Source organism: Eublepharis macularius, chromosome 12 (genome assembly GCF_028583425.1).
Source record: "Eublepharis macularius isolate TG4126 chromosome 12, MPM_Emac_v1.0, whole genome shotgun sequence".
Taxonomy (NCBI): Eukaryota; Metazoa; Chordata; class Lepidosauria; order Squamata; family Eublepharidae; genus Eublepharis; species Eublepharis macularius.
In genome coordinates this window covers 68,529,636-68,544,255 of record NC_072801.1, presented here as the reverse complement: position 1 = coordinate 68,544,255, position 14,620 = coordinate 68,529,636, and the positions used below count along the sequence as shown (strand labels likewise).

The following is a 14,620-nucleotide window of genomic DNA, read 5'->3' as shown; positions in this document are numbered from 1 at the left end:
CTAATGATAACCCTTCAGTCTTATATCAACACTCATATTTCCTTCACAAAACTCATCTTCGGAGCACCCTGGATATTGCCTCATGGACATCCTTGTTCCGCAGAGTGTAAATAAGAGGATTCAGAAGAGGGGTGACCACAAGATAAAACACAGCCATTTGTTTTTCATTTTCAGGAGACGTTCCTGACTGGGGTCTAATATAGACAAAGATAATGGTGCCATAGAACAAGGTGACCACTGCTAAGTGGGAGCTGCATGTAAAGAAGGCCTTGCGAAGCCTGGCAACTGACTGTAATTGCAACATGGAGAACAGAATGAGGCCATAGGAGGCCAAGATAATGGAAAAGGGACCCAAGATGACAATCCCTGCAAACATAACAATGATATAGCCTGTGATGCGGGTGTCATCACAGGCGAGTTTCAACACCATGGGTATCTCACAAACAAAGTGGTTGATGCAGCAGGAGCTACAGAAGGGGTGCCAAAAGGTGATGCTCACGCATATTGCAGCAATGATAAAGCCACCCACCCAGCAGGCTGAGGCAAGCTGCAACTGGAACCATCTTCCCATTTCTGTGGCATATTCTAAGGGACGGCATATAGCTACGTAACGATCATAAGCCATGACTCCAAGCAGAATTGCTTCGACAGAACCCAGAGATGAAGTCATGTACATCTGTAATGCACAGCGGATTAAGGACAATTCTCCATGGCCCGTTAGAAGGTGATTCAGCATCTGGGGTACAGTGCTGGTGACAAAACCAATCTCTACACTCGAAAGGTTTGAGAGGAAAAAATACATGGGTGTGTGGAGGTGGGAGTCCGCTCGTACCAGCACTATGACCCCGAGGTTCCCCACAAGGGTAAATATGTACATGAGGAAAATGAGAACAAAGAGAAGGATCTGTGTGTCCCGGTCGCTAGAGAGTCCCACCAGGATGAATTCTGTAGGAGAGGTGAAGTTGCCAGCCCCCATTCAGTGTTTCTTCCTGTAGAGTAAGAGAAAAAATACTGAGACAATCTCTAGGAGTAGGAAAAATGCAAAAAAAAAAAAAGGAGCCAGTCTTTGTTCCTCCAAGTCTCAAAGTGTGCACAAACCATTCAGCTATACGATCTCAGTTGAAATAGCCCAGAGACACTCTACTCCCTTCACTTCCTTTATCTGGATATACTTCTGAAATGTACTTAACTATAAGAGACATCTGTCATTCAACCTTCATGTTATAAAGCAATGATTATTACGCTTGCCAAATTCCCAATTGTCACTGTGGCCTTATGGATTCTTGATACTTAACCATGGTCATCTCTAGTCTTAACCGTGGTTGATGCCTCCACTCCACACGTGCATAGAGTGGCATTGTGATTTATATCTGCTCTCCAGTAGGCCTATATAGGGAGACCCCCAGTAACACCTGTTTGTCACCTTACAAGCAGAGAAGCTAGAGCGTTCTCTTGCCCCAACTCTGAGTTCAGCTGTTCTGACAAAATTATGTTAGTATTTTTATACTTGTTTAGTGTCTGTCATTTTATAACATTCAGTACTCTTCCAATCGATTGTGTCATCTCCTGATGTGACATTAGTGTCAATTTTTGCAGAATTAATGTATAAATGCTCTGTGTCCATGTGCCCACTGATCCATTTTTAGGACCCTGGGGGGAGGGTTATCTAGGGATAATCTCCTAAATAATATCCATTCTCCTAACAATAACTAACTACCCATAACAAAACAGTGATCACTCTACAGAACAACATGACAGAAGGAAAGTTGCTTTCTCCTAGGGCCAAGCTATACATGACACCTGGCACGGGTTTACACCCATGTCTGCTGACACCATTTTAAATTGAAGTGTAGTGGGTTTTCTTTAACTCAGAGCTACGAGGTCCTGTCCAGAACAGCTGCATACTTGCGGCAGCCCTGGGCATGGGGCTCTGTCGTCAGCCAGCTGCCCTGGAGGCGTGACCTTGTGCCTGCTCCAACACACAAGTGGCGGGGGGGGAAGGGGAAGGATTGCCCTTCAGCTCTCCATCAGTACTTTCTTCCTGCTTTCACCTCCTTTCTCAAGAAAAAGACAACGACCCCGCTGGCAAGTCCACACCGCCCTGCTGCCACCAGCTCCTTCCTGTTCTCACCTGTTTTTGCCAGCTGGGTCACCATCTTTCACCTGAGAAAGGAAGACATCACTTCCATCAAGCTCTTCTTCCACCACCAGCTTTTAAATATAGTGGCGCTCTCCGCCAAGGACCCAGCCATCTCCCGGGTCCTCAACTGGGTGTGGAGGGGATGACCAGCTGGCGGAGCTGAACCAGAGTTCCGGCTGTATTGCTCCCGCCAACATGAGCTGTTGGTGCACAAAGGGTGCCTACTTTGGGGGAGCAGAGTCATCATTCCCCCAAGCTGCACCGGCGGGTACTCGAGGCGCTGTATGCTGGGCACCCAGGAATTGTGAAGATGAAGGCCCTGGCTCTCAGCTATATGTGGTGGCTGGGAATGGACACAGAGGTGGAAAGATGGGTCCGGACTTGCCAGCCTTGCCAGGAAACCCACCCCAAAATGCCGCAGTCACCAATACAAGCCTGGAAAACAACGCAAACACCATGGCTGTGACTCCACATAGATTTTGCCAGCCCCTTCCAAGGACACACCTTCCTGGTTGTTCTGGACTCATACTCCAAGTGGCTGGAAGTAGGCCCCGTGTCAGCTATGACATCGGAGACCGTCATCCGCACCCTGTGGTGCTTGATCGCCACACATGGACTGCCGGACACAATCGTGTCAGACAATGCCGCCCAGTTCACTTTGCGAGAGTTCCAGACATTCCTGGAGAACAATGCCATCCGGCACATCACCTCGGCACCCTTCCATCCCTCCACTAATGGGCAAGAAGAACGCATGGTGAGATCCACGAAGGACTCACTGCACAAGCTCAGCCGCAGCGACTTCAGGCAGTGCCTGACGGAGCTCCTTCTATGGCAAAACATCACTCCGTACACTGTGACGGGCTGGAGCCCGGCGGAGCTGCTAATGGGGTGAAGGCTGACCACCCATTTGGATCGACTTCACCCGGATTTCGCACCAGACGCAAAGCGGGAGACAGGAGCGTCTGGCCCATCCAGGGCATTCCATCCTGGCGACCTTGTTTACGCCAGGAACTTTGGGAACGGACCGGTCCTGTTCTCTGCAACCGTCACCAGGACCACAGGGCCAGTGTCCTATGGCCGATTCCGCCGGCAAGGCTTACCGCCAGCACATTGACCAGATGCGGAAACAATGATCAGATTGCCCAGGGAACCTGGAGGTTCTTTGCCTTCCTCTGGACATAGAGCAGGGGGGGTAGCTGTGAGAGTCATGGGGGGGGGGGGTAGCTGTGAATTTCCTTCATTGTGCAAGGGGCAGACTAGATGATCCTTGGGGTTCCTTCCTGCTCTATGTTTCTATGTCATGTCTAGCTTGGCCCCAGGTAAACCCAGAAATATATTTCTCTTTTGAGAAGCACATCACCCTTGCTGACTTTTCCAAGAATCCTAATAGGACAGTAAGCTCCAAATTCTGATTCTCGAGTGCTTATAAGGAAACACAGCAAGGAAACAGTCGGCTACCATAATTTGCAGACAGGCTCTTTAGAGGCAAGAGAATTCCCAGCTGAGTGCAAACTGTTTGCTTTTAAAGCAAACTTTCCCAAACTTTAAAACCTCCATCTCATCCTGTCCCCTTGAGCTCTTATCTCCTTACTTAGAGTCATTAGAAGATTATTCTGAATTGTCAGTATACCCTGGGAACAATAATCTATCTAAATAGTAGGTCAGATTAAAAGCAGATTTTATACCTAAGAACTGGTTTCAATAGTGACATTTCTTCTAAAGTTTATATGCAAAAAAAAATAATCTGCATACCTAGAGACAACAGCTGATTCAGGATTGAGATCTCTCAGATGTCTCCTTTAATTGCATTGCTACTAATCAGCCATGGGAAGGCCTGTTATGTATGAAGCGATTTGTTCCTGTGAAAAGCAGTGCAAGAATGTGACACATGGGACATGAAGCTGCCATATACTGGATCAGACTGTTGGTCCATCTAGTTCAATATTACCTACTCAGACTGGCTGCAGCTCCCCCCTGAGACTTCAGGGTCTCAGAGCCAAGCTACAAGTGACGCCTGACACTAGCTGGACACTTGTCAGCTTCCCTCAAGTTTTGATGGGAAATGTAGGCGTCCTGGTTTTACTGCTTGGCTCTCCATTACAGCTGCGAGACCAGGATGCCTACATTTCCCATCAAAACTTGAGGGAAGCTGACAAGTGTCCAACCTGTGTCAGGCGTCACTTGTAGCTTGGCTGTCCTACTGTTGTCTTCCACACCATCTTTTACTTGATATTTTTAAGAGGTATTGTTAACATTTGACACATTTCTGGTTTCGCTTCCCTCTCTGCACTCAACTGGTATGCAAGTTCCAAGGATGTCTCCCAAATTTCCAGCAAGGTACAGGAAGCACTCGCTTCTTTTGAGGCAATTCAAGTTGTCACAAGTAGACCGACCTGGGAAGAGGAGAACTATTCCAGTGAGTTGAGGTGTGCACTTGGATATGCTCAAGCCAAAAATAAACCAGGGCCGTTTTCACACTACTAACCTGCTTCCGTAATGTTGTGAAATGTTGTGCAAAAAACGCTGAAGATAGAGTCTTCTCGCGAGAGTTTTGCGCAATGTTGCGCAAAATGTTGCGCAATGTTGCGCAAAACTCTCACAAGAAGACGCTATCTTCTACGTTTTTTGCGCAACATTTCGCTATGTTACAGAAGCAGGTTAGTAGTGTGAAAACGGCCCAGAAATTAGCTGTTTTGGGTTGGCTCAGGCATATCCAAAATGGCTCCAAACACTCCCAAATTCCGGGGGTAATTAAATGTTATCTGCTGAAATCTGGGGATTGTTTTGGGTTTCAGGGGCCACGGGCCAAGAGGAGAGGGAGGTAGCTGGTCCGTCAAAGAGCTGCTTGCTGCGGGGAGGGCATTTCCTTCCTTTAAATTTTAAAGTGCCATTATTTTTTATGGGAGTTCGGGTCTTCCCCCCATAGAATATAATGGCCCTTCAAAATTTAAAGGGACTGAAAATACAGAGTTACAGCTTATCAAATAGGCTTGAATTGGGAGGCGAGGCTAACCACTCGTATGAAATACTGAGCCATTATTTCCTACGGACAGTAACCAGCCAGGCTGGTAGAGGCAAATCAATTTGCACCATCAACATTCTTCTTTTTTTAAATACTGTGCACACATTTGAAGCAATCAGAGGGTTGTCTAACATCTTATTTTTAAAAGTATATAAAATACAGTTTAATAAATAGAAAAATATAACTTGCTGAATATTTCGAACTCATTATAAAGTGAACACTTCAAAAAAGGTAAGCATAACCAGCTGAGCTGATGTCTCTCCCCCACACTTTGTCTTCCAAATCTTACCCCTGAGCTTGTCTCTGATGACCTTCAACAGCTACAATGGACTTTTTCGTGCCACTAGATCCTGTTCCAATAGCTGGATGGGTCCAGTCAGTTTTCTGATGCAACGTTGGGAAACCCTAAAGAGAAAATTCATTCATCTATCAGTGCCTTCAGGGGAATGTATGAAGTCGCCCTAGATTATGGCAGATTATAGCCACCTACCTCAATATTATTGATTCATTGATGTCAGTATTGTATATTCTGAGCAGAGACACCTCTCTGATATGGTAGGCTAGGAAACAGCTTTCCTAACATCTAATATCTGAGCTTCTATTAACTGGAGATGTCTGGCATTAAAGCTAGAATCACTTGCTTGCAAAACTTGTGATCCATAAATGAGCCACAACCTCTTCCAAGAAGCAATACCTACACAATTTCTCACATATGGCCACAGATAGAGAGGATTTCTCTATATTTTCCTTGTAAAGGACGTTTATGGAGAATTCTGGAATCTAATGCTGTGGTTCCTCCAGTATGAGAACATGAAACACATAATATTTCCTGTCTGTGATACAGCAAAAAAATAACAACAGCCGAGCGGGTCAGTCAATGGGTTATTTTCTTGCTTATACAGTGGCTCACCACTATATAAAACTGGATGGCTCTTAATTCGTTTTCACATGTAAAGCAAGGAGTGGTAGGATTGAAAAAACTCATTACACAGTCAGTGACTTCTAGACATAGAGACATTAATATAAGGATTCAAAGAGTACTGAATGAGGCCACCTGTCTATCAAGCCCAATATTGTCTATTATCATCCAAGACCTTTAGACAGAGTTCTATCATAGTCCTCCTACCCGATATCTTTTCATGGGAGATGCCAGCAAGTCACCAATGGGACCATATCGGGGCACACTATGTTCTCTACAACTGACTGATCTGATCTCGTTTACTGGGGAAACATGCATAACCTTTCATACAAAGATCAAGCCTTCAAAGCCTAAGATTTATCTGTGGTAGGATCTTAATACCTTAAATCCTGGTGGCTTGTTCCTCGAGCATAAGAACAAAAGGATGTAGAATTCATCTGCTGAGAAGTTTCTGAAGATCCTCCAGAATAAATTCCAGTTTTCAGACACACATGCACATAATTCCAAAATATATGGATCCTGTATATTACATGGTCCTTCCAGACAAGCACAGAAATGTTCCCATCTAACTCAGTGCTCTCTACTTTGCCTGCCCAGGGTCTCAAATAGATGTCATTCCTTAACCTGAAAATAGCAGGGAACTTTGTTTTGCATAAAAAATATAGACTCTGGATTCCCATTCCTAAACTTGAGAAGTACTTGAAACTTCCAGGCATTATTGAGAAGCTTCATTATTGAGGGTGAGCACACCCTGGTTTGTTTATCTTCCTAATGACTCTCACTTCTAATTACTCTCAACACTACAACACTGACAGCACATTGGATTTTTTTCCACCATGTAATCTCAAACATGTGAGGTTACTACAAGACTATCTCCATGGGAACAGCATCTGTCCCTTCAGTACTTTCTTCTCGATCATTAGAAGTTTCTTTCTCACCTCCACTTCATGAGTTTGAAGAACATAATGTTACAACTGAGGTTTCCACAGAGCAATCTAACTACTGTCACACAGACATTGTTCTACCAGAAGAACAGGGCTGGGGACAGAGTGACCAAGGGACAAAAGATAGCCAAAGGGGTCTCCCAATGTCTTTGCCTCATCTATTTATGGCCCCATTTCATCCACCTACTGGACTAGAAATTTCCCCATTCCCAGGAGTGATAAGTTACATTCATACTCAAGATAGGGCAATTAACATGAGGAATTTCATTCCCAAATTTATGTCTCCTTCACCATAGTCCATACAAATAACAGGCCTTATCCTTCCAGCAGAGAAGAGTGTCTAAACACACCTACACAAACACACACATACACACATGCAAACACAAACAAAACAAATTCCTTCCCATGACTTGATGGGTTGTTCCACTGAAATCTTCCCAATCTACAGATCATTCTACATAAATTAAAAATGAATATTTGCTTGCTTTATGCTCTAAATTTTTATTTAGCATTTTATTCACTCCCCTGTCTGTGAGATTAGATTAAGAAAAAAACAGCTGTCTGTTCACTGGAATAAATATAGCTGACTGGTGGGTGGAGGGCTGGCAAAGTTTTCAGTATGACCAAGCTGAAGAGGAGTCGTACTCACCCGTGGAGTTTGTGTATGGGGAAAATATCCAGTGTTTGCCTATGGCACTTTACGGTACTGTACACTTTTGCAATTCCATTCCAGGCAGAGTTACGTGCTCCTAAGCCCATTGAATTCAATGGATTTAGAATGGCATAACTCAGTTTAGGATGGCACTTGTAATCTCCTTTGGCATCACAGCAATCCTGCAGGGCAGGTTGACCACAGTCCACGGTTTGTTGCGCAATTTTTTTTGCAGCAGCCTGTAAAATCTGCAATGCTACTACGTGCATGACACGTAAATTTTAGCCAATTTCTTTTTTTTATGTTATATTTTGTACAATGGATATTTTGGTCAGAATTTCTGTATTTTGTATTATTATAATTTGTGCTGGTCTTTGAACAAATAAATTGAATTGAATATCCTTCCCTGCTTCCTTCTGTCCTTCCCTCCCATCAACCTAACTTTTACTTGCATTTCCATCTTCACTCATACTTATTATTTATTTGCTTCATTTATATCCCATCTTTCTCCACAATGGGGAACCGCAGCACTTTACAGCGTTCTTGTATCCTCCATTTTATCCTCAGAACAATCCTGTAAGCATGGCAGACAGTGAGTGACAAACCATGGAAAAGAGCCCCTCCCCAAACCCCTCTGGCCTGGGCCCCCAAAGGAGGGAGGGAGGGAGAGACAGGCAGCTTAACCAATCTGCTGGCTGCCATTTTCCACACCTCACATAGGGCTTGGGTGGGTCTGGCACCATTACCCACTTGTTGGGGGGCACGACTGCCTCACTCTCCTTGCCTCATGTGGAGCCCAGAAGGTAACACCAGAAGTGGTAGCACTGGTCATGGATACATAGGTACATGTGCAAGCTAATGTATTTGTGCTAAATGAAGAAAGGTGAATGCCCACTGACTCCACCCTCCCAACACCTGCTAATTTATGAGAGGGGACTAGCAACCTTGTAGGCACCACCTCCCCATCTTGTACGGGATTCAGGTAGGTCATCTCAGCCTTCCTGTCATAGTACTTGGCTCAGCCCAGGGAGGGGGAGACTATTGGCTCACTGATGCTGTTAATGGCCAATCCATCTCTACCCATGAGGTAAATGACACTGCCCTAACTCAAGGACCTGAGCCTTGAGCAAGATACAACTGACATCCATTCCTGGGCTTGCAACTCCGGCCAAGTCCAGCGGAAACATAGCCCGAACCTTAGATTCAAGTGCCACTCATACAATGTGCAAAGTCACCATTGATTCAACCTCTCAGGATTCTGCCACTTTATTTCAAAATCAATTTATTTATTTCCAATCAATTATTTATTTTCTATCATTTATAACCTAGCACAATACAGAGGTGGGCATTCCAGTGGACACAATAAGTTCATATTTCTCCAGCTTCTGGCCTGAGAACAACAAGGCCCAGATGTTTCTCACTGCTCATCGATGAAGCTCACTAGCTCCTCCCTCTATTGTTCATCTTCAGCGGGCAGGTGAAGACTTTTGTGTGGCATCCCCCCAATAACTTTTATTGGGCCTCCTCCCTGGTTGTATTGTTATGTGTGTTTATGTGTATTTATATGTTTTTGTTGGATGGTTTATTTTACTTTAAATACAGTATTCTTGTTAAAATATTTTAACGTTTTGATGTTCACTGCTTTGGGAACCCGATTTGGGTGGAAATGAAACATAGGAATTGTTTATATATATATATATATATATATATAAACAAAAAATTATAACTGTCCTTAGGGCATTCTGGTTTAACCTAACCTACCTCACAGAGTTATTGTGAGGATCAGAGAGAGGAAGAGATAACCATTTATGCCACTCTCAACTCCATGAAGAATTCTCTGTGGTGGCCCCCACCTTATGGAATGACCTACCAGAAGAGCTCAGGGTAGCGCCTACTCTCTAGGCTTTTTGCAAACTATGAAAAACGGAATTATTCAAGAAGGCTTTTTTACACAGGTATTAGGGCTGTGTTGTAAGGAAATTGTTCAGAGGGATGCTTTAGTAAAGGGATGGCAACTTTAGACTATACTAGTATGTACTATGTGTTGTAAGTACTCTCCTACTGGATAGTTTCCACATCATTTAATACGTTGTGTTCAATTGCTTATCTTTTGTTTCAGCATCATTTTTCAGTTCTGTATCAGATTTTTGCTTGTATTGTGTCAAATTTCTGCCATCCATACCCTGTTGAACATTCAAGTCCTTGGTCATATTGACCTACTCTATGTAATCTGCCTTGAGTCTCAGTGAGAAAGTTAGACTATTGTAGCGCTCTGCCTAAGGGCCAAGCTACACATGACGAATGACACTTGAACAGCAAGTGTATTTCTCCCTGTTCATTTGCCCTCCACTCAATCCACTTGCCGTTCAAGTGTCATTCGTCATGTGTAGCTTGGCCCTCAGTCAGGTTGGATGCCAGGAACGTTGGGGTATTTCAAGACTCAGAAAGAGAGTGAGGAGGATTTAGAGTCACCCTGTTCCCCTTTTGCTCTATTAGGTAAACTCCGGCTCCTGAGACAGGAGCCGGCTCCTCCCCAGCCTGTTCTAGTTTCACCCTTTTATCCTCTTACCAATCTCAGCCCCCACCCCCTGGTTCGTCTCCCAGCAGATGTGCAGCCACACAAGCCACCTTAGGCAGCCACATCTGGCTGGGATTTCTTCCTGCTCCCTGTTGCGCATTGTCTGACCAGCGCTTGGCCTTCCACGCCCCCACTGCCTCCCCTGCAGGCTTCCCCTGTCTTTATGTTCCCCTGGTCCACCCTCAGGTGAGGTGGCCACCCTGTCCTGTCTCCTTTGCCACCACAGAACTGCTGGTTATGGCAGCATCTGCCTTGCAGCCAGACCCTGTCCCTTCCACCTCTGCGATGTTGTGACTCTGTGGCGCCCACTTGCCAGCCTCTTGTTCCTGACCCACCCCACAACTTGGTGGTTGCCCAGCCCTGTTCCCTCTGCTGTTGCAAGGGTGGCTGCTGCGGCAGCACTGAGCCCGTGGCCTCAGCTTTCAGGCTGCCCCTTTGCCTTCTCACCCATGGCCTCCCATAACCCTGCAGCATGGGATTCTTCCAGCGTTGTGGCCAGGTTGATGGCAACCATGAATGACCCAGGACCGCAGCCCAACTCAGCAGCTGCCACCATGGCCTCTGCCAGATTCCTTGCTCCTGCCTGGTGAGTGCCCATGGTGGTGTGAAGGGCTGGAAGGGCCACTCTTCGGGCGTCCCAGGGGGGGTGACTCCGGGTGGGTCCTGGAGGTTAACAAATAAAAAATCATGTTAATAAATAAAAGATAATTAAAATGTAAGAACCAAATGGTCCATGATGGTGTTTAATCTATTAGAATGCATTACTCCTAACATCTAACAAGAAAAGAAATTGAATCTTCAGTGTAAAACCCCTGCACTCACGAACCTTGTTCACACTATTCGTCTTTGGGCAAACAGTGGCCCTTCAGACCCATGTCAACACTCATATTTCCTTCACAAAACCCATCTTTGCAGCACCTTGACTATTGCCTCATGGACATCCTTGTTCCGCAGAGTGTAAATGAGAGGATTCAGAAGAGGGGTGACCACAAGATAAAACACAGCCATTTGTTTTTCGTTTTCAGGAGATGTCCCAGACTGAGGTCGAATATAGACAAAGATGATGGTGCCATAAAACAAAGTGACCACTGCTAAGTGGGAGCCGCATGTAAAGAAGGCCTTGCGCAGTCCAGCGGATGACCACATTTGTAACATAGACAGCAGAATGAGTCCATAGGAGGCCAAGATAATGGAAAAGGGTCCCAGAATGACAATCCCTGCAAACATAACAATGATATAGCCTGTGATGCGGGTGTCATCACAGGCGAGTTTCAACACCATGGGTATCTCACAAACAAAGTGGTTGATGCAGCAGGAGCTACAGAAGGGGTGCCAAAAGGTGATGCTCACGCATATTGCAGCAATGATAAAGCCACCTACCCAGCAGGCTGAGGCAAGCTGCAACTGGTGCCATCTTCCCATGACTGTGGCATACACTAAAGGATGGCATATAGCTACATAACGATCATAAGCCATGACTCCAAGCAGAATTGCTTCGACAGAACCCAGAGACAAAGTCATGTACATCTGTAATGCACAGCGGATTAAAGACAATTCTCCATGGCCCGTTAGAAGGTGATTCAACATCTGGGGTACAGTGCTGGTGACAAAACCAATCTCTACACTCGAAAGGTTTGAGAGGAAAAAATACATGGGTGTGTGGAGGTGGGAGTCCGCTCGTACCAGCACTATGACCCCGAGGTTCCCCACAAGGGTAAATATGTACATGAGGAGAATGAGCACAAAGAGAAGGATCTGTGTGTCCCGGTCGCTAGAGAGTCCCACCAAGATGAATTCTGTAGGAGAGGTGAAGTTGCCAGCCCCCATTCTGAACTTCTTCCTGTAGAGTAAGAGAAAAATTCATACTGAGACAATCTCCACGAGTAGGAAATTGCAAAAAAGGAGCCAGTCTTTCTTTCTCCAGTCCCAAAGTGTGCACAAACCACTTGATATCATGATCTCAGTTGAAAGATCCCAGAGATGCTCTACTCCTTTCATCACATTCCCTTTATCTGGATATACTTCTGAAGCTGACTTATTTTTCTTATTTATTTATTTCAAATTTCTACCCTGCGCTCCCCACGAGCGGGCTCAGGGCGGATAACAACATATTAAAATACAATAAAAATTCATCTACATTAAAACAACAGTGTATTAATACACATTTAAAACAGGATGGTGGGCAGCCTTCACAGGGAGGGTTAAGATTTTATACACCCCTTTTTTCAGGCTGGCTGAGGCCCAGCCTCAGCCATATGCCTGGCGGAACAAATCTGTCTTGCAGACCCAGCGGAAGGATGGTATGTCCTGCCGGGCCCCGATTTCAGCAGACTGAGCGTTCCACCAGGTGGGAGCCAGGACTGAAAAGGCCCTGGTTCTAGTCAAGGCTAGGCGGGCCTCCTTGGGGCCAGGGACCACCAATAGCTGTTTGTCCCCTGATCAGAATGTCCTCCGGGGAATATATGGGGAGAGACAGTACCATAGATACGCTGGTCCCTGTCCACACAGGGCCTTATAGATCTACACTAGAACCTTGAATCTGATCCGGTACTCCACTGGCAACCAATGCAGCTCGTGTAAGATCGGTGTTATATGCGCCTTATTTGGCACTCTCGTAATAACACGCGCCACTGCATTTTGTACTGAGAGAGGCATCTGTCCTTCAACTTTCATGTTTTAAATCAGTCATTTTTACTCTTGCCAAATTCCTAATAGTCACCATGGATACTTAAAAAATAAATCAATTAAAACTCTAGTCCTACACCATGTGCACATTGACTGGCACTGCAGTTTATATCTGCTGTCCATATAGGGAGATCCCCAGCAACACCTGTTTGTCACCTTGCAAGAAGAGAAGCTATAGCATTCTTTTGCCCCAACTCTGAGTTCAGCTGTTCTGACATAGTTAATTTGGTATTTTTATGCTTGTTCAATGTCTATAATTTTATAATATTTAATAATCTTCCAATTGATTGTAGCATCTCCTGATGTGTTGTTTGTGTCAACTGTTGCAAAATTCATGAATAAATGCTCTGTGTCCACTGCTCCATTTTTAGGACTCTGGGTGGGTTATCTAGGGATAATATCCAATAAGCATCCATTCTCCTAACAATAAGTACCCATAAAAAAACAGTGATCGTTCTCCAGAACAATAGGGCAGGATTTATGCCCATGTCTACTAACACTATTTTAAATTGATTTGTAGGGTTTTTTTAACATTGAGCGGAAGGAGAGGGATTGTCCCTTAGCCCTCCACCACTGCTTTCCTCCTGCTTTCACCTCCATTCTCAAGACAATGGCACACTCATGATGGGTCTCATGGGTCACCAGGCACCAGCAATGCCCATCTTCAGCTCATACTCCCCATAAGTAAGTCTCACTGTCTTCAGTAAGGCTAACTCATAGGTAAATACGCACAGGGTAGGATATGATAGCCCTCCTCAAGTATTAAGTATTTGAAGGGCTTTCACATAGAGGATGGAGCAGAGTTGTTTTCCGTTGCCCCCGCGGGTTGGACCAGAAACAACGGGTTAAAATTAAAGCAGAAGAGTTTTTGGCTAAACATTAGAAAAAACTTCCTGACAGTTAGGCCGTTTCCACACATCTTACCTTCCTGAGGAACATCACGCAAAAGACCCGGAAGACACCATCTTCTCGCAAGAAATCACACCAGGAAGACACTGTTATCTGGGAGTTTTGTGAGATTTCGTGTGATTTCGTGCAAAACTCCCAGATAACAGCGTCTTCCTGGTGCAATTTCACATAAGAAGACGGTGTCTTCCGGGTCTTTCATGCAATGTTCCGCACCAGGTAAGACGTGCGGAAACAGCAATTGAATGGTTCCTCAGTGGAACAGGCTTCCTCAGGAAAAGTGGGCTCTCCTTCTTTGGCAGATTTTAAGAAGGAACTAGATGGCTACATGACAGCAATGATGATTCTATGACTCAACATGAATGTACGCATATTGGGAGAGGGAGGGAACGGATGAGCTGGTGCTAGTGTCTCATGGCCCTTTCTTATATTTCCCAGGTAATGCTGATTGCCACTTCTGGGTCAGGATGGAATTTTCCTCAAGACTAGATTGGCCAGAGATCCTGGAGGTTTTTTTGCCTTCCTCTGGGCATAGAATTGGAATCACTAGGATGGGGAGGGGGGGGAAGCTTTGAATTTCCTGCATTGTGCAGGGGGTTGGACTAGATGATCTTTGGAGTTACTTTTACTTCCTGCTCTATGTTTCTATGTCATGTCTAGCTTGGCCCCCGGTAAACCCAGAAATGTATTTCTCTTCTGAGAAGCACATCACCCTTGCTGACTTTTCCAAGAATCCTAATAGGACAGTGAGCTCCAAATTCTGATTCTCGAGTG

General features: G+C 45.2%; 2 protein-coding genes across 2 annotated transcripts; both read right to left on the bottom strand.

The window, feature by feature from the left end:
* Nucleotides 1–52: 52 nt before the first annotated feature.
* LOC129339646 (olfactory receptor-like protein OLF3) lies at nucleotides 53–976 on the bottom strand. The gene has a single exon (XM_054994228.1). The coding sequence runs from the start codon at nucleotides 974–976 to the stop codon at nucleotides 53–55; it is 924 nt and encodes a 307-aa protein (XP_054850203.1).
* A 10,173-nt stretch (nucleotides 977–11,149) lies between these two features.
* Nucleotides 11,150–12,082, bottom strand: LOC129339645 (olfactory receptor-like protein OLF3). Its single transcript, XM_054994227.1, has one exon. The coding sequence runs from the start codon at nucleotides 12,080–12,082 to the stop codon at nucleotides 11,150–11,152; it is 933 nt and encodes a 310-aa protein (XP_054850202.1).
* Between the last annotated feature and the right edge of the window lie 2,538 nt (nucleotides 12,083–14,620).

Coding starts and splice junctions, on each gene's coding strand:
- LOC129339645 (XM_054994227.1), bottom strand. CDS start 12,082: ATGGGGGCTGGCAACTTCACCTCTCCTACAGAATTCATCTTGGTGGGA.
- LOC129339646 (XM_054994228.1), bottom strand. CDS start 976: ATGGGGGCTGGCAACTTCACCTCTCCTACAGAATTCATCCTGGTGGGA.